At 41.2% G+C, this 27,069-nt stretch overlaps 3 protein-coding genes across 7 annotated transcripts in view; 1 reads left to right on the forward strand and 2 right to left on the reverse strand.

Annotated features, from left to right (window-relative positions):
• The window catches only part of LOC119175781 (uncharacterized), a 74,182-nt gene extending 69,272 nt beyond the window's left edge, over positions 1-4,910 (reverse strand). For all 3 annotated transcript variants that reach the window (XM_075876194.1, XM_075876193.1, XM_075876195.1), the window contains exon 1: positions 4,750-4,910. In XM_075876194.1, the coding sequence (XP_075732309.1) occupies positions 4,750-4,850 (101 nt within the window). In that variant the 5' untranslated portion in view covers positions 4,851-4,910. The remainder of the gene's footprint in view (positions 1-4,749) is intronic.
• A 269-nt stretch (positions 4,911-5,179) lies between these two features.
• LOC119175787 (V-type proton ATPase subunit e 2) lies at positions 5,180-7,751 on the forward strand. The gene is made up of 3 exons (XM_037426760.2): positions 5,180-5,456; positions 7,005-7,052; positions 7,128-7,751. Exons 1-3 carry the CDS (start codon positions 5,359-5,361, stop codon positions 7,219-7,221), a joined length of 240 nt encoding a protein of 79 aa, XP_037282657.1. The 5' UTR covers positions 5,180-5,358; the 3' UTR covers positions 7,222-7,751.
• Positions 7,752-16,600: 8,849 nt separating this feature from the next.
• The window catches only part of PAPLA1 (Phosphatidic Acid Phospholipase A1), a 58,132-nt gene continuing 47,663 nt past the window's right edge, over positions 16,601-27,069 (reverse strand). For 2 of the 3 annotated variants that reach the window (XM_037426757.2, XM_037426756.2), the window contains 2 exons: positions 24,592-24,736; positions 16,601-17,388 (listed from right to left, as the gene is read on the reverse strand). In XM_037426757.2, coding sequence (XP_037282654.2) covers positions 17,097-17,388; positions 24,592-24,736 — 437 coding nt within the window. In that variant the 3' untranslated portion in view covers positions 16,601-17,096. Of the gene's footprint in view, positions 17,389-24,587; positions 24,737-27,069 lie in introns of all 3 variants that reach the window. The other variant, XM_075876197.1, reaches the window with a different exon arrangement.

Below are 27,069 nucleotides of genomic sequence, written 5' to 3' on the forward strand. Positions count from 1 at the left end.
GACTTGTCATATCTTATACAAATATTTATGCTACCAGTTTTACTTGTGTACAAGCACTGTCTGCCTGTTCAAGACAACTTTTATCACAACAAGGGCCGATTTTTGTGCTGTAGTTGTCTGCCACTGCCTAAAAGTTCATAACCACTATGGTGAGAAATAAGAAAAAAAACTAAATAAAACTACTAAGGATAGAATGGGATTCAAAGCCAAGTCCTCTGCGTGGCAGGCTAATATTCTACCACTGAGCTACGCCGGTGCTTGAAACTTCGTCGCGAACCGACCCTATGCAGGTTTCATACCAGGAAAGGGATCTTGTTAACCTGTGATAAAGCGTTTTAGAGCAGTAAAGTAACTACCAGGTGTCGCACATTGTGAATAGCATAACAAGTGAGTTGGTGAAAGCTTCAACCCATTACGGAGAAGTCTAAGCAAAATTCTTCGTTTTCAGCCAGAGCATCAACAAAGTACGCAATGCCTTATAAGTGTGTAGCACGTACCGTGCTTCTACAAAAAAATGGCAAATAATGGAATAGTGTACTCTTTCTTACTACACAAAAATTATGATTTATGGTGCAGTGGGTCGCTCTTCCAGCTTGCACTGTGGCTATGCCGTGCAGGCCTGGCACTTTTTCATTTGGGCAAACCTGTGCCCAAAAAAAAAATGAAACATCGAGCAGAGCATCAGCCAAGTGATCTGCAGTGTGCATCATAGACGTTTATGCATGCAGCATTGAACATCTGAGCCTTAACCAAACAGAACGGTCTTCAACAAGTGCGAATTCGGTTTCTCGAACAATGCGTCGCAATCGGCACTGAGCATTCTTAAGAGTCTTAACAGGTGAAATACGAATACATCCAATTAAATATGCAGCAATATTGTGGAGCAACGATTGTGGCATACTGCTGGTGTTTTAAAAGCTCATTTTACACTGACGGATGCGCGAGTCGGCGTGCTAGACCTGTTTATTAACATATTAGTGACCGAGTGTGGTTGAGGAAAATGTTTTGCTGACCTATGTGGTGGTGTTTAATGTATGAGGTTAAATATTTAATTTCATAACACATTATTAGCAGTTTAAGTAATAATGCTTGAAACCTAATCTAATTATACTACCTTAAGTGAACATTATTAAATGGAAATACACCCTTCTCACCTTTAATATCAACTTAAGTTATACATACAGCACTGCTATATTTGCTCTCAGTTTCTGCAATGATAAATGTTGCAAAATGTTGCTACAAAAGCCTTATTTGGACAATTGCATATGTGTTGCAGACTCCTTCGGATATGTGTTTGCAATGTGTGTAAAAACAAAACTGCTTTGTAGTTCTGCATTTTTGGTGTCTATGTGATTCTTTACTATGGCTCTGACTGTGCCCCCAACAACAAATCATAATTAATAACTTTCCTGTTTATTGCCTTTTTTTCTTGTATTGTGAAAAAGTGCCGGGAAGCCAACTTGCGCACCGAAAGTCTCATCTAGACTACAGTAAATTCTCTGAAATGTTTATATTGAACTCTGCACTATATCAAACTAACTCCCGTTGTTTAGCAAGTTAGATGGGTTGGACTAAGATGCCTAGGTTCCACTGTCGCAAACGCAACTTTGTGCGAGCACGGCTGGACTTGCGTGCGCGCGCGTTCTCTTTGGTCTAGAGTTTATGTATATGCTACCTGCATTTAGGTAGCATATACAGTAGCTCTACTCTGGTCAGGCCGTGGTGCGAGTGCCATACGTGGTCAGCTGCACCAGCTCGCGCCACACGTCTGCAAGCATTCTGTGATAGAACACCGTAGGAGTACTCAGCAGAGTTTTCTCTCTCATCGTGTCACCACATAACACCTTCCGTGTGTGCAAGCTCACCTTGGGCGCGTGCAAATCTCGGAGGTCATGTTTTCAAGGGTAAGGCTTTTAGAGCCTGGGGTCTCATATTATACGGAGTAGAAGCTCTGAGGTCGTTTTTTTTTCGGTTTTTTTTTTTCCCTTAAGTTTGGAGCGCGCTCTGCTAGGTAAAACGCGCTGAAACTGTCCACATCCACAGTTCTTTTGGTGTCCTCTAAAGCCCGTATTCAGAAACCAACCTAAACCTTACTTCAGGTTTTCCTTATTGTTTTTAAGCCTTTATTGCACTTGATGAACAAAGTAGGCCAGTATGCATGAACCAATCTTGTTATCTTTAACCCTGTTAGCATTTCTGTGGCCATATAATGCAAGTAGTGAGTACAGGAACTTGAGGAAAACGTGAGGTAGGGCCAAGGTTGGTTTCCGAATACGGGTTTAAGGTGCTGCGATGATTAGACTAAGCAGCGCACCAGTGCGAAATGTTGAAGTTGTCATTTATTCTGGCAGACCGTGTGCTAAAATACAGGGAACTAGAATACCAGAACATTTGTAACTGAAGGAGGTCAGTTTCTGTTTTATTCCCTAGCACTGTGCTGTGTCACATAAAAGAACACATAAGACCATTCCTCCATGCATAAGACGCCGTGGTCACCATGTTTGTAGAGCTTGGCCAGGCGCATGGAGTACACTGTACATGGAGGACAATTAAGTTTATACCGTACACTTCGGCTTCGCTCATTTTGTTATTAGCCTATTCCCTCCCCTCCTCCGTTTGCATGCTCTTCGAAAGTAAGCAGTACGCTGCTGCCTTTACATGAACATCGAGTTTTCTTGCTGAAACATATTAGCTACAGCGACGCTCTTTTTTCAACTCTTATGGTAAGTTGAACCTTAATTTTTGCTGTCTTATCCCACAAGTGTAATAATCATAATGTTGAGTACATTGTGAGATTACTCAAATTCACAGGTGTGAAATTATATTGGGGACACTTATGGAAAAAATGTGGGTGCAATGTTTTTGAAACACCACGTATGAAAATAACAGCTAGTTGTCACTTTGCTCACATATTGAGCCAATCAAAAACTCCCTTTCCATTAGATTCACTACTAAGTGATGTACATGTGGATGACCATTTAATACGCATGCATGTAACACCACAATTATTTGATTCTGGTGGCAATTCACAGCTGCTGGTTTTATAAATGACAAATAGCTGCTATTTATTGGTTCTATAGACGGCAAATCCGTCTCGCCTATCAGAGGCTATTGGTACCAATACGCACAAATAGCTGTTGCCTATGCGTAATAATACATGTTTATTGGTCCTATAGGAGACAAATAGGTGTCTCCTATTGAACCCTAATAGTGCCAATACGTGTCTATTGGTTCTATAGGTGACAAATAGGTACAACCAATAGGTCTTATTGGTGACAAATAGATAGGGTCAATTGGTTTTTATTGGTGCCAATAGAATTAAAAAGAAACCTATAAAGTCCCAATACAGCTCTTATAGACCAAATAAGATTTCTCCATAGGACCAATAGATTTCTCTACTGGCATTTTTGCTAGAGTATGCCCCTGGTGTTTGTGAGACAGAGATATTGTGTATGACACATCAAGAGGTGAAAAAACATGGAAGAGTTTCAGTTCTTTCGCCAGGGAGATGTACACGAAGAATTTGATTTCGGGGAAACATTGCGGCCGGGCCAGGGGGTGGAGGGTGAAGGTAGTGATGTATAAATAAGAAAAATGCAAAGTGATTATCGTAACTCTACTCACGAGGGAAGATATAAGAAGGGATTAAAAGTGATAGAGAGGGATCGAATCCCGGCTGCGGCGGCTGCATTTCCGATGGAGGCAGAAATGTTGTAGGCCCGTGTGCTCAGATTTGGGTGCACGTGAAAGAACCCCAGGTGATCTAAATTTCCGGAGCCCTCCACTACGGCGTCTCTCATAATCATATGGTGGTTTTGGGACGTCAAACCCCACATATCAATCAATCAAAAGTGATAGAGAGAGAGGCCAAGTTTGATATGAAAGAAAAAGACTGGAAGACGGTCAGAGGAGTTCGAGGACGGCGGGCCGATCGGTGAGAGCTCAACCAAAAAATGCACCGCGGATAGCACCAAACTCTTACGGAGAAGCCACAACTACAGGAGAAAAATTTTCAGCCAAGAAATGCACCGCGGATAGCACCAAACTCTTACAAAGAAGCCACAACTACAAAAGAAAAATTTTTCTGCCAAATTTAGCGACAGTCTGGCAACAACTACCCTTCCAGTCTGGCAACCACTTATGCAACGCCAAAAGGAACCTTGCCGCTCTCTATGCAAGCACCAGGAGGGCGCGGACGATACAACTATGGGAGAGCGCATGTGTTTAGTCTGTTTCCGTTTATTCGCGATACTACAACCTGACTGTTTCTAAAATCGACAATTCCAAGTTCGTACATACTTATTTCGCGTCGCCTCAGACTGCTGCGAACTTGCTGCAGCGCTCAGTAAGGAGATTTGGAGAGAATCGCGACCTCGTTATATACATACCTATAGATACGCTGAAGCTAATAATGTAACTACGCCCAGGTTACCTACGCTTCTCACGCCTGGCGTTAAGTTCACCTATTCTATCACGAGGCTCTCTGTAAAGAGCGCAATAGCGAATATAATGACCGGCCAAAGTATTGCGCAGTAGATCCTTCGCGGGCAACCAAATACTTGTTGCAATTTTATTTGTCATAAACTGTGCGGACAAAGATCGAAGAAAACTTACATATTGATGTCGCTGATAACGATAAAACTTATTTTTCACGGATTCACGTTACGGCTTCGTTGCTGAATGGCGCGCGTTCTGGCTCGCCTCCAACTAGTCAGCGGCATTCATACGAAATGACGTGGATGAACGTACCTGTTGTCTGTAGGAACCCTGAAGAAGTGCTTCACACCATTCTTTGCGGAGCTGCTGCACCATTTTGCGCAGCAATATGCGTGATAATTCGATGCCATCATGAACTGATGCAGCTTGCTGCGACTGCGCCGGCTGATGCTCCCGCATACGAGTCATCCGCTACTGTCGTCTGCTCCCGCGCTTAGCAACTCCCGTTTCGCGAACAATTATTTAAGCATTTAAACTGGCTTGTAATATTTTTACCTAAAAATAACAAGAAAGTTGTTTATTTTTATGTCTTAAGTTTATTTGTTTGACAAAAAGCGTTTACTTACGCAAAAGACGCGCTGTCGTTGTTTTGATGTTGGCGACGTTTTACGGCGTGACTGCGAAGCTCGCAATATGTCACTGGCTTGGCTTAGCTAAAAACCGTAAAATTAGTTGTGCTGTGTGTCTTGCGGAAAAGCCATAGGGGCAGGAGCAGTGCACTGTACATAACCACAGAATTATGTAAACAAGCCAGTCCGTGAACTTGCTGCAGTGTATTCACAAAATTCCTCTGTATTTGTAAGGCTGCTGGCGAAACTACGTGAAGTAAAGTATAAAAAATATAGAGGATAAAGCTGCAGCATGGGCGCTTCAGCAACGCCGGTCACCCTATTCACACTTTTCTGGCTGAGTGTGGGCGGCGTGATTCCGTGGTTTGTGCCGAAGGGAAACAACCGCGGGCAAGTTCTTCAGCCACACGTTTTGCGGATGTGCATGTTCCTTGTATTTTACATTACTTATTGAGTGCATGTAAATTGTGTCGGTTGCATTTTCGACAGTGCTTGCGTTAAGACGTCTTTATGTCGTCAAGGCAGTCGCCAACTGCTGTGCTACATTTCTTTCGACCAGTCTAGAATATCTCGGTGGTGGTACAGTTCACGCATCTTTAACTGTCTTAACTCACTCGATTCTCTGGCAGTCGTTTGTTGCGAGTGTGAGCATTTCACGGGGGAAAACAGTAGGGCGCATTGGTGAAGGCATCCATCAACGTTTCGACCATGCAGTTTCGTCGTAGAGACTAGATTCGTCGTAGAGACTAGACGTCGTTTCGACCATGCAGTTTCGTCGTAGAGACTAGACGGCGGCATTTTAGATGCAGGTAAAACGCTTGAGGCTCGCCTGCTAAAATTGAGGCGCAAGAACACCATGTGGTCAAAATTTTCCGATCCCTTAACTACGGCGTTTCTCGTAACCATGTCGTGGTTTTGGAAAAGACATCTGATGCTGCGGTGACTATCGGCGCCAGTCAGTAACAAATTAGTGTGATATTAACCGCTTTCTGAAAGCTTGGTAAAGAAAATTATGTAAGTCAAGAAGACGCCGTAGCAATACGTAAAGTACACGCTCGCTCGCAATTATCCTTGCTCACCACTAGCTTCGACTCTTGGTCGCAGCGACTGAAAGGTTTGCACGGAAATCCAAGATTCATTCTGGCAGCGAGATTTGAACTCTAAATATAAACTCCTCTCCGCCAAATCGAGTTCAGTTCTCATATTTATTTTTCAGTTTATTTCTGAATTTTCATACTCACCATATTTTTTTTAATTTACATATTAACATTACAGTATTTTGACCTATCCGACTCAAGGAGTGGGTATAAAATGATCTACAAAATGCATGAGTGATTTGTTATTGAATTCAGGTGTGTTTTATTTTCTGTCAGTGCAGCTCATTGCTATGAATATTATTATAAAGGGAAGATTTACACTTGTGCCTTGTACTAAGTGTGTTGCAAGCAATGTTTTGTACATGGAAGTTCAACAGTTCAAGTTCTTTTCAAAGATCATTATGTGTTCATCAAATAACCTCGCTTATTTTTTCAAACACACTTGTTCTGACTGTGCACCCCTCACGATATATTCGTAAAAGTGCTACCACTGAATTGCAAAATGAAACATACTGGCATAAAAAGTGCGCTCAGTTCAAGCCTTCACATATCATTTATATATCTTTTCCTTCCTAATAATCAGCTAGAAGATTACCTAGATGCATTGGTGTGAAAGGAGAAAGCTGGGGTAGGCATCTTTTCTCTTTCTCATGACTGTCCTCCCCCACTACCAGTTTGACACCCACCTATAGTCATTACGAAATTATTGGCCATCATTTTTGTACAGCACAAGCTTCTTTAAAATGAATCAGTCATCACTACCACAATAATATTGCAGTCTTGCTCATGATTCTCATGGAAGTCTTTGTGTGTCTTACTGGTTTTAACATTTTGGTTGCAGGCTAATCCAGACAATGATTGTCACTACAGCTGCCCTCTGCTATACATTGTGAGTTGCATCTGTTTTGTTAACCTGCATAAATTATTACTCGTAGAAACTGATGCCATATTTTTTTGCTTTCAGCTGGCTGTGTGCATACATGGCGCAGATGAATCCTCTGATGGGACCCCTTCTGAGCAACAAAACTGTCATCATTATGCGACATGAATGGATGTAGAAAGCTATATGGGAATCACTTACCTGCTGGCCTGAAAATGTCTTCTGCTTCATTCATTTCCAGGATTTAAGCTGCACCATTGTGTATTATATCAGATGTTTAGGATCAGTGCTCTATGAGAATGTGAAACCCCAACAGTTATTATTATTAGAATACTCTATGGGTATAATGCATCCTGCGTACCACAACTGTTCCATTTTGTTTTTCTGTGCCAGTTCTCTTTCTTTTTCCAAAACAGCTTCCTAAGCTGCTTTACTCATGGTTTCAGAAGTTAGTGCACATCAGTACTGTGTAGTGGAGAAAAAAAAATTATTGCATTTTTAAACACTTCCTTTGCAAAAAAATGTTACAGTGGATAGTATTCTGTGTACTCGACAGATCGTGCCATCTTCTACTGTGTTTATTTAATATGTCTATCTCTTATTGCATGGGAAGAGCCAAAATTGGTAATTTTGCTGTGTCCTCCTTATGTACATTATTTCTCAGGTTTTCAAAGCTTGATTTTGGCTCATTACATAACTATAATTGTAGAGATTATAGCTGTCAATAGCTCCCAGCTGTCAATCAGCATTCATGGACAAATTAAATATGAACAAGTTCGGGCTAGCTAAAATATGCTTGTTAATTTTTGTTTGTGGTCGTATACTTAATAATGGCATGATTTCAACTAGCATATTTAGTGTGAGGTACATGATTTGCGGTACATTTGTGCGCATGTGAGATACGTTTACCAACCAGCCCAATCTCAAACCTACTTTAGTGTGAGGCCCAAACACTTTCTGGCTTGTCCAGGATTGTGCTCTTGTGTTCTCGCTTACGAAAGGCGCTCTAGTTAGTAATTTGTTGCTCAGGTTTCATTTGTCCACGACTGTACATGCAGTTCCCAGTGATGAAGAAAAACGGTTTACATGATTTTCACCAGATAAGTATTGTTGTTGTCCAAACCTCACTGCTTGCATCACACATTGATGCCTGCATGCCATACTTGGTTGCACTTTAGCTGAACGAATTGAGACACAGTTCATGTTCAGAGTGTCAACAAATTGAGATTCATAGACCCTGTTTTGTTCCTTTTCCTGTTCTGTTGCTTTGTACCTGATATTTTCTATTGTTAGTGTCGGTGTGTAGCAGTATATGTCATGTGACCCTCCCCCCCTCTATCCCGTTTTTCTTGCATGCTCTCGTATAGGGCTTGCACTTTCTGACCAACTTTATGCCATGATTCTAGTCACAATTAATAATATATTTATTCCTTCATGTCATTAAATTGACTTGCGTACCAATAAAATAAGCCTTAGGCTGCAATGGATGGCCTGCATTTTTTTGTGCCATGTAGTAGTACCAGCTCATTAGAAAGCTGCATTCTTGAGATTGTGTGAATGTTTATGGTATACGACTTGTGGGTTCTATAGTTATAACAAGGAAGTCACTAACACTAACATCATCATAGCCATAATGTTCAGTTTAGTACCTGCTTGTTAAAAAGCTGCACCCGTGACGTCATGTAAAATCTATTACTAGCAACTTCTGTATGGTTTATTTTGAGGCACCTGTGATAACCATTTTAAACATGTCAGTATACCAGAGATGCATGAATATTTTGAATTTTAGGTAGATTAGTGTTTTCTTATTGATTCATAATCAATTTAATTGATTTCACTATTCACCATTAGAATTTGCCAAATATTCATTTCATGTTTATTATAAGAGATAAGAGGTGCCAATGGTGAGAGCGTACGATTCTAGAGCAGCTAGGCTGCAATAATTATGCAAGGATCTTGCAATACCTCATCACGGCTTCATTTTTAATTAATGAGATTGCCTCACCTTAAGACAACCTGCAAATTTTTCTCAATTTTGGTGAAGCAATTTTTGTTTGAACAATTTCACTATGTCTGCACTCCTTTAAAACAATGTCTTATATTTAACTTTACTCAATGTGCACCTAATGGCACACGCTTTACATTTCGGAAGAGTGGCTTTTCGGCCGAGTTAGTTCAGCATCATAGTAGAATTTAGCGCAAAAAGAGAGACTTAGAAAGAACCACACGAGCACCCTAAATTCTACTATAATACTTAATGTGTTTCATAAATGATGATGCACTCAGCACTTCTATCATAAGCTCTTATTTGACCATTTCTGAATGGCATATGTATCGAAACACAATATTTTAACTCTGCTGTTACAAAATGAGCATGTTCTTGATACTCAAAAGTCATTTCATGTTCCAGCAACTTTTCTTGAAGCGATAGTTTTTTAAATGGCCAAGTAACTCTCTCCTTAACATGCTGCTGGTTCATTTTCAGTGTTGCATGCAGCAAGGACCCTATGCTGAGGTGTTCAGATACAAGATTTATTACAGTGTCGCAAAATAGCACAATGCTTGCATCTATGATATGCACCATACTTGTTTTGCACTAGCAGTAATCTTAGCAAAACTGCCGTTCACAGTTTATCCCACACGATGTGTTGACCCCATACAGTTTACACCAGCTGACGCAAACACCTACTAGGGACTGACACTGCCTAAATGATGCACTAAGAATGAAAATGATGGCTGGCTAACACACGCTTTCACAGTCAATTTAGCAAGTGTTTTGATATCGGCTGAAAATATAACGAAATGATGACTGCGCTCGGAATTATTTCATTCTATATTAAATTGTAAAATCCATTATACTGAGTAAAATATTTTGGGGTCCAAAGTGCCATTTAAAAACTACCACGAAATTGTACTTCCGTGAGGGCGGCATAGCCCGGACTCGCAACCCGCGCGCTTAGGGCATGGACGCCCCCTCCCCCTTTCTTAGAAAACATGAAGGAAGTCCATGTTAAACAACGAAGGGGGCGCGCAAAGTCTGTCTGATATAGAGTTACAGTATATGTTACATTTAGGTAGCATGCTACCTTTAAGTAGCATACTGTATATGCTACCTAAAGGTAGCATATACAGTAACTCTAGCCTGATATAGACCTTTTCACTCAAGGCGTTCTGGGTGCCGCCATAATCCTCTCTGGGCTGTTATTAGCATGGTTGTTAGCGCGCGTGACCCCCCAAGAAATGCACTGCCGAGACTGTGACGGTGGCTTTCGTACTCTCGTGCAACAGCTCAGAATGGAGGAAATCCTCCTCTCCGTAAAAAAGGTCAATAAAGCTTTAGACTGATCGTTTAGCGTACAGGGTGTTATGGCGATGCAGGATTTGGACAATAATAGCGGTCGAGGACCAGGGAAAAAGAGTGCTAATAGCACTCCCCCCCCCTCCCCCTCTCTGGAGAATCTTGCGCACGCCTTCTCAGCGAAAGTTAAAGTTCTGTACACGACAGACCAAAAACACCCACCAAGCGAAAGTCTGATGCGTTCGGATGGCTAGCCTCTAGATATAGAGTTCCGTACAACAATTTTGTGGTTACTCGGGCTAGTCACGAATGAGACAGACCGTGCGGCTCTTCGGCAAACAGAAGCGGATGAAGCACAAAATAACGCAAGAAACCAATGGCTGGGTATCGCTGGGACCACTGTGCCTTGGATTAAAACACTTTTTGCGAAAGCGTAAACAATCACCGCATAGAGTATATTTTCCGTACGGTGGTGCTGCCGGAGCGCCTACTTCCGGCTGCAGGGGCCGATGTTTCCGGTCCAAGCGGGGAGCGTCGACGGAATGACGCCCTAGTAAGCGTACGCACACCACGAGCGAAATCTACGAAGCTTAGTGACAGTATTCGACACATTGTTCACGTTTTGATCCGGCTTTAAAATGGGAGCAGACGTAGCTGCCGTTTCTATCGTAAGTGTTTTCTGGGTTGTCGTCGGTGCCATAGTGCCTTGGTTCATTCGGAAAGGCTCGCATCGCAGGTGAGTTGGTCACTGATGGAACACTGCACACCGCTTTGCGCCGCGAAGTCTTTTCGCTAACCGATACAACTGTCAAATTTCACTTGCAGCCTCATTCAGGCCATGATCGTTACGACGTCGATATGTTGCTACCTCTTGTAAGTTTTTAATTATTTCTTACGCTCCTGTATCAATATGACGCTCGTCATGTGACTCCGGGTAGGGAATACAAACAGGTGCATTTGTACTAAAGCGCATTCCCCCCCCCCCCCCCCCCGTTTTTCGTCTATTCAGTTGGCTGTGCACATACATGTCCCAAATGTATCCCCTGGTTGGTCCATCGCTAACCAACAGTACGGTGATCATTATGGAAGCGTACTGGGGAAGTAACAAGTCTGCAGCGTGAAGACGAACAAGGCAAGTGGTTTGAAAGGGGCTATGGAAGTCTTCGCTCGTGGCTTTGCCACTCACTCCGGAAGGAGTAGATGGGTGCAGCGCAATCTTAAATATTCGCAAATAAAAACTGCACATTACAGCTTGTTAGCGCTGGCACCGAAGAACCCTTTTCGGTTTCCAACACCTGGTGTGCCTTTTGAATTTTTCGAGATGGGCTCGTTCTCCGTTCATCCATGGTAAAAAGAAACTTCTGAATAGTGCTCGAAAACAGTGGGAATTCGGTTCTTTGTACGAAATACTGCAGGCAAAGTTCTTAGCGCTCCACTTTCGGTATGTTCTGGATAGTAATGTTCCTGCAGTGATTAGCTTAAAGCTCAGATTTGAGAGTGTTACCAATTTTCAATTTTAACATTTAGTATTTTCTTAAGCGGAAAAAAGTAGGCAGCTACAGTAATTTGCAAAATATATGAGCTAGTGCATGCGTTCAGTTAAGTGTCGTTGAACAAATGCCGGATAAACTATTCAGTTGTACTAATTTTTTAAAGTTCTCATGGAAGTGCAATTAAACTCAATAGTAACTCACTTCAATTTAACGAAATTTAGTACACAGCATGTTTTAGTACTTCTAACATTTTCAATCACACCATCCAATGCCTCGCCAGTCATGTTGTCCACTTCAACTAGAACAACCCTACTTTTTGTAGCATACCCTGCATGGTCGACTCCCAACAGCATGCCACCGGAGGTAATAGCATAGGCCTAGATTTTGCTCCGATGAGAGCGCTTCATTACCACATGACCAAAAGTGGGCCCCATTGGCTTTGAGCTCGATTGGTTGCCTGCATATTTGCAACGCTACAACTGCATGCTAGTTATCTTAGTGCCAAACGTTGAGCACATGTCTCTGGAAAAACTATATCTGGAGTCAGAAACTGGAGTCATTTTCTGTCCCACAGACTGTTGTGGCAAAGAATGTTCACTAGAGCTTGGATACAATAACTCAATCTATAATCACTGCAGTCTTAAGAGCACAAGTGTAGCGGAAGAATACTACATTCTTCACAAGATCCTCAGTAGACAAATTCACATGCAAATGAGAAGCATTACAAATAAATTGGTTGAAAATTCAATTGAACACCTAATGTTTCCATCAGCTTGTGATAACTAGCTATAGCACAGCTATTTCAGTTCCCCAAACTTTTACTTTAACATGCACTTTCCTGGAGCCCCTTCAAGTTTAAGTGAAGCTTTGCTATATTAATTTCTTATAGTATACCAAGAGCACAGTATTTAAAAACTTAACTTTCGTTATTGGAATATAAACAACGATGCGTCTCGCGAAATGATGCGACTTCGCAGGCGATTCTTGACAATGAAGTGTTGGAACAGTGCGGCCACACAGAGACATGGCCTTACTTCATGAACTAAATTGTTTGAGTGCACCACATTTGCATTACTTAGAACTTCTTTCATTACAATAAAAAGCAGACGGTTTCACCATTTTGTGGCCCTGCTAAGGGCATCGATGCCAGTAAACAATAATCTTACTTGAAAATTGTTTGCCTTTTATTAACATCACCAGCAGTTATTAAAGAAGCAAGCCAATTCGTTCTCCATGAATGTTGAGAGGTTTTGCTGCTGTCAATACAGATCATTCGCTTGAGGGCAGGTAATCCACAGTGCCATGCATGGGCGGCAGAGTTGCCAATTCAGCTTATATTAAGTGAATTCGGGCTTCTTTTTTCGTCGAGTCGCTTGTTGCTTTTTTTTAGCAAGTATAGTTAGTTCAGTGATAACATTCACAAATAGTGCATTTGTCGATGACTACGAACAGATGAGTGTTGAAGTAATACAGACATTGGGGAAATTAAGTAACATTAATTGAGCATTCAACCTAATGACGACTACCCTGGAGACAATGTAACTATGTTGCTAAAATCGTTGCTTGGGTGTTATGGTACTACATACTTCACATAAATACAGCACAAAAAACGAGGATTAGTGAAAGACAGTCTGTGTCCTTTTTTCACAAGACCTTTGTCTTTACGCACCATTTTTGTATGATGTAAAATGTGTTTTCATTGATGTTTGCGTATATTTTTACTGTGCAAAATAATTAGTGATTCTTTAACTCATATGCATACTCAAGTGAAATTTCCTTATTAGAAATATTTCAAGAATGGGAAATAGACAAAATTTTCCTTTCTTTAGGGCTTCCTTTTGAAAGTCGCACCGCTTGTCTGGGCTTATTTAGTGATGATTACTTGCTTGTTAGCTCGATAGCATCTGGCAACTGTGATAGGCAGGCATGATAGGCCCATCTGCATACTACTGCTATTTAAGTTTATCTCACCAAAAAAAGTGCAACAATGAAGCCACAATGCACCAACACAAATTTTGATTTGATGCAAGGGTGCACTGTTGCTCTGCTAAGCCAAACTTCAAGTTTGCGTGTTCACTCTAAAAGTGGGTACATATTCTTTCATTAAGGAGACTTGTTGCTGCTGAATTTTGAAAACCTTTATTGCATGTCATAGATAGTTAACCCTTTACTGCCGAGTGTCGCAAATTTGCGATACACAGAAAAACTTCCGAGCAAGCAAGTCGCGAAATGCATGCCGTCTTTAATGCCGGCTGTCAAGTACTCACAAGGAACGTAGCTTTCAGCATGGAAAATCTAGTGCCTTCTCATCCAAAGTATTCTATGTTTGAACTAATTGTTTTGTAACTGACAGTGGAGAGTGCGAAGCACGTGCAACAACTTTCACTTCGTTCTTTCTCGCCTGGTTGATGTAAGTTCTTTAATAATTTTGTTTATTTGGTGTGTATGCACCCAAGAGTGTGGCACACGACATATCACGTAGTTGCGAAGTACGTTTTGCAAGGTCTTCACTTCTGTGGCATATGGAGAATAGGCGACATACATAAAAGTATGCATTAAAGTTGCATTTTAGATAGTTTAAGAGTGGAATCATTTCAAGGTTATATTTAAAGCTGGAAAATGGAAACAATTTTATTCAACAGTTTCATAATTGAGGCATTAAATGGTCAACAATGGCCTACATACACACTATCTTCAGTTGGTCAATAGTAGGAAAATGAGGGAAGCTCTAACCAGAGCGCACAGCAACTTTTTGTGCTGTTAAAAGCTTTCACCATGACAAACACATTAAATGGTGCCAAGTGAGGCATCCCGTGTTTTCCCCTCTTCGAGTGATCTCACTGCAATGACTTCCTTAGTTTACCAAGTTTTCTGACAGCCTTAGGTGAAAGTGCATTTAAATGTCAAACATTAACTTGCACACTAACCTTGATCTCTCTCTTTTATTTCAGATCAACATGCAAGGACATGCTATGCAAGGCCTTGTGTACATCTTAAGACCACTAGTGATTGTAGCCTTCTAGAATAGGGTACTGGCTACTTCCATGAATGTGCTAAGTCCAAAGTCAGGAATATTCCTGGTGTTATGTTCAGCTGATGACAGATATTCACACTTGTATGTTGTCTTGTTGCTGAAGCAGCTTCTAATGTTTACTGCTTATATTGCGAATGTTTCAGAACAGCTACAAGTATCCTTGAAACCACGAAGTGCCTTATTTACCCTAGATTGTGCATATTTACAGAATTTTACGCTGGATTTTCATGGGAGGCATTCCAGAATTGTATTATATAAGAAACTGAGCAATATGATGAAAAACTGCCAAATAAACACGCACACTGTTCAAATTGCAATTTATTTGTGCACTTTCACACAGTTTGCCACAAGGCACTTTCAACAAATTCTTTCTAGACAAGGCAAGCTAAGAGCAGAACAGGACTTACCGTAGCATGCTTAAAACCCTTTTAAAGTACACGGAACACATCCACATTATGTACATAGAACTAAGTGTGAAAATATCTTTCATATGGCTTACAGCACTCTAAAAGTTCTTATAAATGCCATCTCAGGTTCATATGCTTATTCCAGGTTACAGTTGAAAATATCAAAGCCATTATGTAATGAACTTAATTTAAACACCTTGAACAATTCTGTGAAAATTTTGTGTTCATTACATGAATGGTTTCGAGAAATTATATGGTAGTACTTTTATGCAAAAGCCACCACTACCTTGAATGCTGGTAAAAAGTTCTTCCGTGAAGTCTATATAAAAGTAAGAAGTGAATGTACCCCATTAGTAAACCTTACTTTCCACTGCATTTGATGGCTTTTCAGAAACTGTTTACTTATATAGGCTAATGCATCAAGATGTCACTAAAGTCTGGTTTACTCCCTACTAAAAGGTGAAGCTAACCATGAATGCAGGCTTGGCTATTGTGCCAGGTGCAAAGTTGCAAAACAGTCATTACCTTAATTCCAAAATGGTTTACTGTAAGAAATGCGTATAAAGCATGGATAGGGCTAGAAAGGTTTTCTTGTACAATGGCAAGTCCAACCCGCAGAAACTGGCACATGTACACTCAGTGACCATATGACGTGTTTAAACAGCAATCCTTTTTAATGAAACTGTATAAGCCAAACAATTGCTCACTTCGATCTGCCATGTACACCATAAGCTCATAAGCATAGTACAACATAACAAGTAAAGTGTGATAGATTAATGCACCTCAATACACTGAACCAATAGGACACTGTTAAAAAAAAAAGGTGTCCTTCGGCTAGAAGGTGCACAGTAAAATGAAACTGCAGAGGAAAAAAACCACGTAACACGATTCAAACAATTATGACATCTCTGTTTTATGGCTCGTTTCTTTGTCCACTTCATACTGAGCTGCGATTTTTTTTTCTCGCATCTGCACTGCTTCTTTCATGCTTCAAATTAGTTGATACTGTACCACTAAAAATTTTCTTGTGGTAGTATACCCCACTAGAAAAAGTGCAGGATTTAAGATTAAATATTTTACACTTGCTTCTGACCCTGCAAACACTAATGCCTGGTAGGAATAGTGCAGCACTTTATTGTATGGAGGCCCTGGAATATGATCTTCAAGTTGGACAAAATCAATGTATTTGTAGCTTACAACAAAAGTCCTGCATTATTGAATAAAGTCAGACAAAAAAAACTTGCCAGAAAAATATTTGCGAAACCTCAGTTTTGATTCAATGCATCTTGTGCAAACCACCCCATTTATTAAATATTGAAAATATGTTATGTGTGGAAAAGTGTGAAGTTTATTGCACTAAAATAAAAAATCACATAACTTTAACAATAAAAAATTGCAGTTTCCATTTATGCTGCAACCAAAATTAATTGTGATTTCATTTATTGGTCAATTTCTTTGGAGGCCAGTTCAATACTGGCTATTAGAACTTTTCATGCCAGGGTTCACTGAACAACTTTTAGGACTTCATGCTAAAATTTTTGAATTGCACAATGCACTGTAATTGCCTCTTCCGGCTCAAGTGCCGTGTCAAGCACGTAACGATGCCTGTTGCCCATGCAAGTGGTTCATTGTTCCAAGAGCACAGCTATTTCCAAAATTACCATAAAAGTGCAGGTTCACTGCGCTGCCCCTTAAAAACAAGCTACGGGAGTCTGACAGCACAAGGCTGTCAACGAAAGACTGGAGGAGTACTGCTGGCTGGGTGCTACTTGTGCAGCCGAACGTATCTGCTTGGGCATTGCCAGGGAAGTGGGAAAGCACCTATTTTCGAGTGAGAGGAGACATGCGCACAAATCCCTGCAATGGGGGTGGGGCGTTCAGTCCGTCGGGGGGTAAGGGTGGTACACCACTGGCGGTAGTGGTACTGTTTGGTGGTGACTGCAGACTCGTAGGAGGTGGTGGCATAGCTACACTGGTGTTACCCAGTAGTGCAGCTGGGTTGTACAATTGCATCTTGGGTTGAGAAGCAGAGCGACTAGTAGCCAGCTGTGGTGCAAATCCTTGCAAGGCATAGAGTTCTTTCAATATTAGCAGCACTGTGTCTTCAGACTCCCTATGGAAAAGACAAAGACAAGTAGTCTTAACAATTTATACAAACAGTAATCTCGCTACAGGTGTACAGTGCTCACAGATTGAAATGCAATGAACGTTCTCTGTACTGGTAAATACAATCCCTTGAGATGACCACATTATATTGCTGAGCACCTGGCCATTAGAGATAATGTTGGCTCTAATCTAAGCATTTCAGTCGAATTATGCCAATATGACCCAAACTGAAGACTGTGGAAATGAAAGTACTATGTGCATTACTTAGCCCTAAATTTTCGAGTTTCAATCCGCCATTACCGTACCTACACTTTATACTGCATCCATCCATCATATGACTTGAAAATAAAATGTAATTATGATCATTAATTTTCTTTTATCTATGGAGACTGCATTTCCAAACCTGTGCAATGATAATTGATACACGTCTCACAGCAAAAATATAGTAATACCTTGTTGCTTCAACTTGCTGGTCGAAATTATAAGATCAAGTAATTCATACTTTTTCCAGCCTTGCCAAGCAAACGCATCATTTAATGGTATAGTAAATTAATGGTAGTAATTCAGATTCACCTTGGCTTCTTCCAATTACCTTTGGAGCATGCAGAGTGTGAATCACCATGAATATGCTTTGTAAATGAGCAGAGCTAGCGCTCAAGTGAAATGAAGTAACAGCTTCTGCATCATCTTAGTTTTTAGAAGAATGGCCTTTAATACTGGTAAATGCACTGAAGACTTCTTTATTTTAACTCTGTGCATTAAAATCTCCAAATGGATCCGAAGCACACTATTGGCAGCCTTCCTAGAAATGCAGAATCCATATTACTTTGCATGTCAACTTATGCTCTGGTGTGCACTACAACAGCTCGGCTTCGATGAAGAGTACTGCCATGTTTCTTGGAACAACATATAATAGAGAGAGTGTACAGCATGAAATAGAATGCTGCGTAGTGAATTTTCTAAAGATTATTTCACTCTGAACCTATTATAATACACGATAGAAGGCCTATGATATGCTTAAAGGGCCAGTAAGCAATCTCGCAGTCCAAATTTGTGATGAAATAACTGCACACTTCTCTGATGTGAGCGTGCTGCCACTGGAATTTCATGAATTAGCGCATTAATAAAAAAGTTACAGGGGACATAATTTTCAGCCGGTTTTATATACCCACTCGACCTCGCCACCCTTCTCCATTGCCCAGAAGAAAAGGCCTACATAGCCTATCATCACAACTACGCTTGCACACGGCCAGACTCAACTCCCTAACAGCCTTTGAAATGATGAGCACTGCTGCCTACCCCTGCAGCTCTGTGGTGGCCCTGCCAGGTCACCGACCGCCTCGCAACGTACGTTCAAGGACGCACTACAGTGGGCCACATATGAGGAATATGTGCATAACACTGGCTACCAGATGCATGTTGTCTGAAATTTTTAAGCTTAATTTTTATTTTCAATGCCAGTAGTCAACATTATAGTCTGACATGTAACGGCGTACGGCCTCTGCCCGGCGTCTCGGTAGCAGACAACGCGGAAATAATGAAAAGGGAGTGTTTAGCCAACACCCACAATAATTGAATGCCTGACATTACTCACAGAAAATGAAAGCCTCAACAAACGCAGCTCGGGTTATGAGAGGTACGGAGGCTGTGAAGAGGCAACAAAACTTGAAATCTTACAGGGACAAACTGCTTATTCTTGATCGATACAGAGTATTCTTGTACATTTGGGTGCCGACAACGTTCACGTCACATAGATTTAACGCTAAAACACTTTCTAAATTACTTTTGCAGGTAAATGAGACGTTTATAATTTCTTTCCGTTACCATGTTGATGTGGTTTGTTAGTAGTAGCCTGAGAAACATGTCAGCAATCACACCAGCTATGCGGCTTCTGTGACTTGCCAACATAATTGATTGATATGTGGGGTTTAACGTTCCAAAACCACCATATGATTATGAGAAACGCCGTAGCCGGGATTCGATCCCGCGACCTGCGGGTCAGCAGGACTTGGCGACATATTCTAGGCAGCTAAATATGGACGATTATACAATGTGCAATGAGAACTTGCAGCATTTTGTGAATGTTTGTTCATGAAAGATGGCTTTCAAAAGTGCCCAGGACATGAGATTTGGATAGTGCATAGCACTTTTGTTCTCTTTGTGCAGCCCCGCCGTGGTGGTCTAGTGGCTAAGGTACTCGGCTGCTGACCCGCAGGTCGCGCGATTTAATCCCGATTGCGGCGGCTGCATTTTCGATGGACGCGAAAATGCTGTAGGCTCATATGCTCAGATTTGGGTGCACGTTAAAGAACCCCAGGTGGTCGAAATTTCCGGAGCCCTCCACTACGACGTCTCTCATAATAATATGGTGGTTTTCTACAAGTTTTCATACAAGTTTTCTGCCATTAAAAAAGACCTCGATTGACTGATTTGTGGGGTTTAACGTCCCAAAACCACCATTTGATTATGAGAGACGCCGTAGTGGAAGGCTCCGGAAATTTCGACCACCTGGGGTTCTTTAACGTGCACACAAACCTGAGCACATGGGCCTACGACATTTCCGCCTCCATCGGAAATGCAGCCGCCGCAGCCAGGATTTGAACCCGCGACCTGCGGGTCAGCAGCCGAGTACCTTAGCCACTAGACCACCGCTGCGGGGCATTAAAAAAAAAAAAAAAGACCTCTTCAATTATATGCGAATGCTTGGGTCCTTTGGTATCGCTGTGTCGTGGGACCTAGTTTCTCCCAGCATTGTAGAAAATAGCTTAAAAAAGAAAAAGGGGCATTCGAACGGGCTCAACAGAACCGAGGACGATGCGCTTTGGGAGGTTGGTGACAGCGGCCGCGACGATCGGTTTCAATCTGAACTTTCGATCAGCGATTCCAACTAGACCGCGCGTGACCGCACCGGACTGGTTAAAGTACGTGTTAATTCTGTTTAATTAGCAAGAACACTTCATTTGTGCATCAATTTATTATTTTTAGTGAATGTACTGTACACATTAGGACTGTTGCGCATCATGTCGTATGTGTTCACGAAATCCCTGCATAATTTGCACACCCCCTTCTTGGAGCCCCAAAATCGCAAAAAAAAATCGTGCAAATTATGCGAGTAAATACGGTACACTGCACTCACTTGGGGTGTACAATATCTGAACGGTGATGAGCATTCATATTTTCTATGTTCAACGGGTAAACGTGCTTCCTAGTATTTTCATGCCAATGTCACAGTTTTACCCATTTAAAATTCATAAGGTATTTGGACAAACTTTCCCGCAATGATGCCTGGGCTATCTGAAAACTCACGTTCAAGCAACCGGCTGCATGTGTGTTAGAAAATCGAACAGGTCAATACTCTTAAATAGCTTTTTCTGAGTAGTGCAGTCTACACCCACGTCGTGGGCACCAGTTTGCAAGTAGGATGGACGTTGCTGACCCAAGAATGTAGCCAATTAAAGCAGGCGCCACTAAAAAAATTATAACAGCAAAATGCAGTGGGAGAACACGTACAGCCTCTAAGCCCCCACGGATACAATGAGGTGGTGGCGCCCTCATGTGGTAAGCCGCACAGCAACTTGCTAGGAAAAAGTTTTTTCACTCTTGGTGCATTGCAAAGGCCGGAAGGGAGAGTGGAGGCGAGAGTCGAGTCCAGCCGTGGCCAGCATCGATGATGCAACTCGACGTCATGTCATAGGTGCACAGCCAACAAATGAGTGGTGCTTTCTTTGTGTGTTGTGGCCAATGTTTGTCATGGCAGTTTCTCACAGATGACGCAGTGAGGAAGCATTGTGCAAGGCACTTATTGTGTTGCGTTTCGGCTAGTTTCGTTCGACATAAGAGGAAGCAAGGCGGCGTTGTAGCTCACAGCAATGCAAGTATAGTGACTGTACCTGCTATTGGCACCACGAACGTCTGTTGTGAATAAACACTATATGTCAGCTGATTACAAAGCATTGAAATACAGTGAACAATTTCTTCGTTGCTCTGGTGGTGCTCAACTTCGTGGACCTTCGTGTCCCTGCAAGCTTAATCAGTATGACTGCTGGCTGCTACAGAACAGCACTGACGATGCAAGCAAACACGCAACAGCCGCAACAACTGCGCTGCCAGAACTGCATCACCGAAAGGGCCACAGCACAGTTTCATAGAGCAGAAGACCAATAAATGAGGTCAGCACAAATGTTGCCCATGAACAACATTGTGCACTTCGTAGGAGAAAGGGACTGATCAGGCAGAGGAGAGGGACATAATAATTATTTCTTAATACGTGGCACTTGTAAGGCGTGCAACTGTATGATAGTCTCAAAATGTGATTGCTGCGGCCTTCTGAACGAATTCGAGAGCTTGTTTAAAAGGAATAAAAACATGTTGCAGCTTGTTTACTGGCCCTTTAAGAACAATGAGATTACATGACGAGCAGCATGCATAAATGTTGCCGTAACAAATCAGTGGTGCCGCTAATATGTAAGATAGATCTGCTGCAAGATCTCAGGGTATCAATACCTAGCATCTCTGCCAGGATTATGACCCTGGATTGTTTTTACTTATGAAATGATGAATAAAAGAGTATAACCAGGGTTCACACACAATATTTTGCTATAAATTTAAGGTCTTTTCAAGGATTTCAAAAATGCAAAAAGAAAAAATTCAAAAATTGTTGACTTAATATTATCTTTGCACATTATTGACTGAAGAAAGAAGCTGTGCTTTCACATTGATAACGTTTGTAAAGAGCAGCTACCTCTGCCTCTTTTCTGGAGCTGTTTGGAAAAACCTGTAGGCCTTGAAAAGACATGTCATTTTTTGCTTTGGCATCTTCCAAAAACTGGTCTGCTTACTCCAGCGAGCACTCTCCAGAGTTTTTTATTTTTAATTGGCTTCTTCTTTTGCATGCTCTGTAGCTCGAGCTTGAGTCCTTTTGTTTTCAAGCTTACCCGCTGTACCACAACTTGCTTCTTCTGTTCTTCCATTCGTAACACATATGTATGCCTGGCTTGGTGCACTGATGATTTCACTTCTTTCGAAAGTGGAACAATAAACAGCCCACCGTGGGTTTTCACGGCCTTGGAGATGACATGTTGGGAGATATACAAGAGCTCTGCCATATTTTCAACCATGATCAGCTAGTTGACACAGAAACATTGTTCTTCTGAAGCCTGTTCATCGCTAAGCAAGAAAAGGACCTTTAGCACTTCCCATAAGATTGAAAACGACGGGTCATGCTTCATAAGGCGCACAAAGAGAACACCAAGGCATTCACAATCTCTAATTTTTTTTAGTTCATGCCATTATTCTTGGCAGAACTGAATATAATGTGCACACACAATATCTCTCTTGTGCTCAGAAAGAAGCTTGTTGTCAATTAAAGATCAAGAATAACTTTCAGCTACAGCTGACATTGGGGCCGTCCATCGAGAGCTGCGCAATCTTGCTCAGAGGAAAGGATGCGGGTGCTTTCGTCAACTTCTGCAAGAGGTTGTCTACTGTGCTGTGACCCAAAAATGCTGAAATGAGATATCTGGTTGCCACATCACAGTAGTTCCACATCAAGTTGCTTTCTTTGCAGGTATATTCATTCAAGGTTTCTTCAAAATGTACAACAAAATGCTTAGACTTTTCTATCATTTGTCATTGAAGTGAAAAATGGGCGCAGACTGTTGCACGTGGTGTATGCACACTTCTACTCAGAACAGGTGAAGCTCTGTGCAATTTCACTGTCTGAAAACATCGTTTGAAATATATTCGAAATGGATGCACTAGTGCGATAGATGCGATGATGCAACTTTCATCGTCCACTATATTTCTGCTTCTATCATGAAATCATGCTTTCTGCAGTCTTCACCAAGTGTTGCAGTTCGAGAGGAAGTTGCCATGATTTCACACTGACAAGTCACCTCGGATGTCAGGTTTGCCGCTCGCACATAACTTACGACATAAGAGCACCCTCACCTACCACTAGGATTGGTGTTTCGTGCCTTTCTGATGGCTCTTCAAGGCGAATTCCCCCATCATTGCAATGTCGACCGTCTTCTGAAATATTGTGAATTTTGCTGGATAAGGATCGCACGATTCCGATCGCACCAAGTTACCACATTCTGTATAATTCAGTCATGCAGGCTAGAACCTGCACTTTTCGCCTGGCATCTTTTCAAAGCAAACATACAATGCACTAAGAGAAATAGAGCACACAAGCTTGACGGATGAAATAGTACTCCTTAGAATGCCGAGCGTGGGTGTCGTGGTGGCACAAAAAGTGATGCCTGCTGTCGTCAACCACTTAGTACACTGCGCTACGAAACTGTGCTGGACAATGGATGGATTTAAGTGAGACACGATGTGTGTCTCCTCTTTTGTCTGGTCGCGACTGGGATTGCACCCTCCCCGCACAAACAGCATTAAAAGGAGTCTTCCACGCTGGAGCACAATATTAAATGAAAAGACACAATGCACCGCTGATTCCACCTGCGCCACTTCCACGGCACTCGCTCTGATGAATCGCAGTGCCGCCTTTAACGGGGCAGATATGGCCTAGCTCGAGACAGTGCTAAGACGGCAGATTATAGCCAGACTTAGGAACCATAGCCCAACTAAGCGATATGCCTTGGATTAGATTCGATTTCCAATATATATTAATTTCCAGACACTGTAACGGCTGTGCGATTCAAAACAGTGACTAACGGACGTCTTTTAGTCAACACAGCTCGTTTTCGTGGTCATTCATAAGTGAAAGGGGCCTTTGAAATGAGAATGACTTGCAAAAATATGTTGTTATTTTCTTTTATAGTGGAACAAATTCCACAGCATTTTCAAAAATGGTAGGAAGATGAAAATGGAAGCTTGCAATGAAAAATCCATAAACAGGTGTTGTGTCGAGCCAATGTTTCGACAAGCGGACTTTTCTTTCTCAAGGCTAGAACAGTTCTGTTATAGCCATGACACAACCCCTGTTTATTGATTTTTCACTGATTTTTAAGGATTACAAGGAGTTCACGAGATATTCAAGGATTGCAAGGGGTTGTGCAAATCCCGAGTTGCATCTTTGTTGTATCTTGTTGTAACTTTGTTGTAACTATTTGTTGTATCTTTACGTGCAAATTTCATCGTTTCATTATCATCATCACATGAAGTATTGTGTAACAATGTTCAATCTTTTTGCAGCTTGCACCAAGTGGCCAAGACACTTGAAGGAAGCAAGAAGATTAATACTTGCCAGTAGCAGGCATGGCTAGCCAAAGCAAACAGGTACTCATTGAAGCTCTCTATGGGCTTTTCTTGAAGGACATAATCAATGCGTCTTCCACCATTCAGCTGGCCAACACCAATGTCCTCGATACCTTGCAAATCAGACACCGTCACTGAAAAAAAGAAACAAATATGCCAATCAGCTACTTGCTCCTATACTGCCAGAAGTTCAAAATAAAATGACACTACAAATGACTTTTTTCACTCTGTGCAACTGTTTCTTCCGGTCACTAGCTGGTTCAATTTACCCTACACATACTAGGACTTATACTATACATGCACAACAAGGAATAAAAGTAAAGTGCTAACAGCACAGTAAACATCTGTAATTATTTTTTAATCAGATGTGTGGGGCATTTAGTGAACAGAAATGTCCTTTAAGTAATAATGGCAACGGAAAACATTCAGAACTTGCTGCTTTCTTCATGCACAGTAACAGCTATCTCTATAGATAGTACATTTCATCAGACATCTCAGACAATATTATACTGGCTATATGTTGGTTTGTAATTGGTCAAAATAAGTATACATAACCTTTTCCACAGTTATATGAGGGGCGTGCTTTAATGATCGAAGATTTGCCATTACATACGAAATTATTGTTGCAATAAATAAGTACAATGTCACCTAGGTGAGTGTAATTTATCTGCAGTCTGATTTAATTTGGCATTACCATATTAACACCGTCCTACCACCAGCTAACAGAGCATTCGGTCTAAAGTGCAACCACAAGCACATAGCTTCATACTTGATAAAATCTAATATAATGCTGACAAACCCCAAAAGTGAACACGCTTCCACCATACGGGATCCCGACCAAGCATACATCATCCGCAACGTTGAATCTCTCTCAAATCATGCTGCTTGCTTCATCTATTCAGATTACATGAGCTTTGCCAGCCTCTTAAATGTTAGACAATGTGTCAAGTTGTAACCACCGTCATGTCAATGCCAGTTTGATTGCCTAAGCTTATTTTCCAGACATCATGATTAGTCCTTTTGTAAGGTTGAAGACTGGGCGTGTTGGTAAAGCATGACTGTAGATTGTATAGTGCATGAATTCGATGGAACACAAAAAAGATCTCTATTGTGTCCCATAGATTTTGTGAACTACATAATATACAGTAATCCTTATGCCACCCCATGCAGTGGCCATCATGAAGTATTAAGTATAGCATGCCAGTCATTCTTTGCACATAAGATTATTCATTTCACGCACCATAATTGAGTAGAGTAATTCACAACCACATACAGCAACTGAAGTTAATTTACCATCTGTTCAAATATTATTGTAAAAAGCAGAACTAGCAGATTAGTTATTACTTTGTGTTATAATATGTGCACATTAATTTATCGTGTATCAAGTGCTTTGTGACTTCCAAGAATTACTGAGTATACCCCTCGATCATATATTTTTATTATGGATTCTTCATGTGTGTTTATTACATGAGGTCATAGTTGCCTCTATATTTCATGCTCCGGCTATGTTTTCAGTTTCTTCTGTAAAAATTATCAAAAAAGTTCTAGTACTACTCGTGTTTAAAGTGCAGGTATGCTTTTTTGTGCCCCCTCCCTTCCCTTATAAATACACTTGAATGAGGGCCCTTAGTGGCATTGTAAATAAATAGTACTTTTAAGACCCAGAGGTTAATATGGCTTTTACAAAGACTGGGCTTTTTTCTCTCAATTTTCCAGCCTGTTGCACTTATTAGCTAACAAAATTTTGTAAGTTAAGAACTAATTATCATCTGTCACAATTCAGTACTTGACCACCACTACCACCACTAATGAAATGCCTTAGCAAAAAAATGGCTTAACTATTAATCATCTATGGAAACAACAAGTATAATGAACTGACAGATACCCTACCCAGACCTAAAGGCTGTTGACAGAGGCCCTCAATTTTGCAACAAGTTTCATGATCATGCTACACTGATTGTGTAATTCAGCAAGCTGGATAGACCCTTTTCATAATCAACAAGTGCACTACCCTGCACTGCATATTTACTTTACTTATGGCGGCACCTGTTGTGCTTCAAACGAATGTGAGGTTTTAGTTGCACATGCAGGGACTTGTCGATAATCCATGTTTTTATAAATATGCTGAGTGCACATTTCCCACGTCATAGCGCAAGCAAACTGCACTTGAACATGCTGTTGGCCATTAGTTATACTAACTGTATTGTGAGAAAGCTAGCTTTGTAATTGTAAAAAGTGTCTATTACTCCACAGAAGGTGCAATAAATTCTCTTTTATTTGTTTGCATTACTTCGTCCTTTACTCCTAAAGCACATTAGATTTCACAGGCTGTAGCTAAGTTACCCTATTTACTCTAACCTACTGGCATCTTCTTTCTGATAACGCAACTTAAAAAACAGTTTGAGCATTACAATTGAGTACACAACAAAAGCCACGTTCATGCTGTGCCATCACCAAGAAAAGATGA

Source organism: Rhipicephalus microplus, chromosome X, assembly GCF_043290135.1.
Source record: "Rhipicephalus microplus isolate Deutch F79 chromosome X, USDA_Rmic, whole genome shotgun sequence".
In the NCBI taxonomy this organism is placed as follows: Eukaryota; Metazoa; Arthropoda; class Arachnida; order Ixodida; family Ixodidae; genus Rhipicephalus; species Rhipicephalus microplus.

What these genes read in the sequence shown, in the direction of transcription:
- LOC119175787 (XM_037426760.2), top strand. Translation starts at nt 5,359, where the DNA reads ATGGGCGCTTCAGCAACGCCGGTCACCCTATTCACACTTTTCTGGCTG. An exon ending in CCGAAGGGAAACAACCGCGG is followed by an intron (nt 5,457 to 7,004) that starts GCAAGTTCTTCA and finishes TTTTGGTTGCAG; the next exon opens with GCTAATCCAGACAATGATTG. An exon ending in GCTGCCCTCTGCTATACATT is followed by an intron (nt 7,053 to 7,127) that starts GTGAGTTGCATC and finishes TTTTGCTTTCAG; the next exon opens with CTGGCTGTGTGCATACATGG.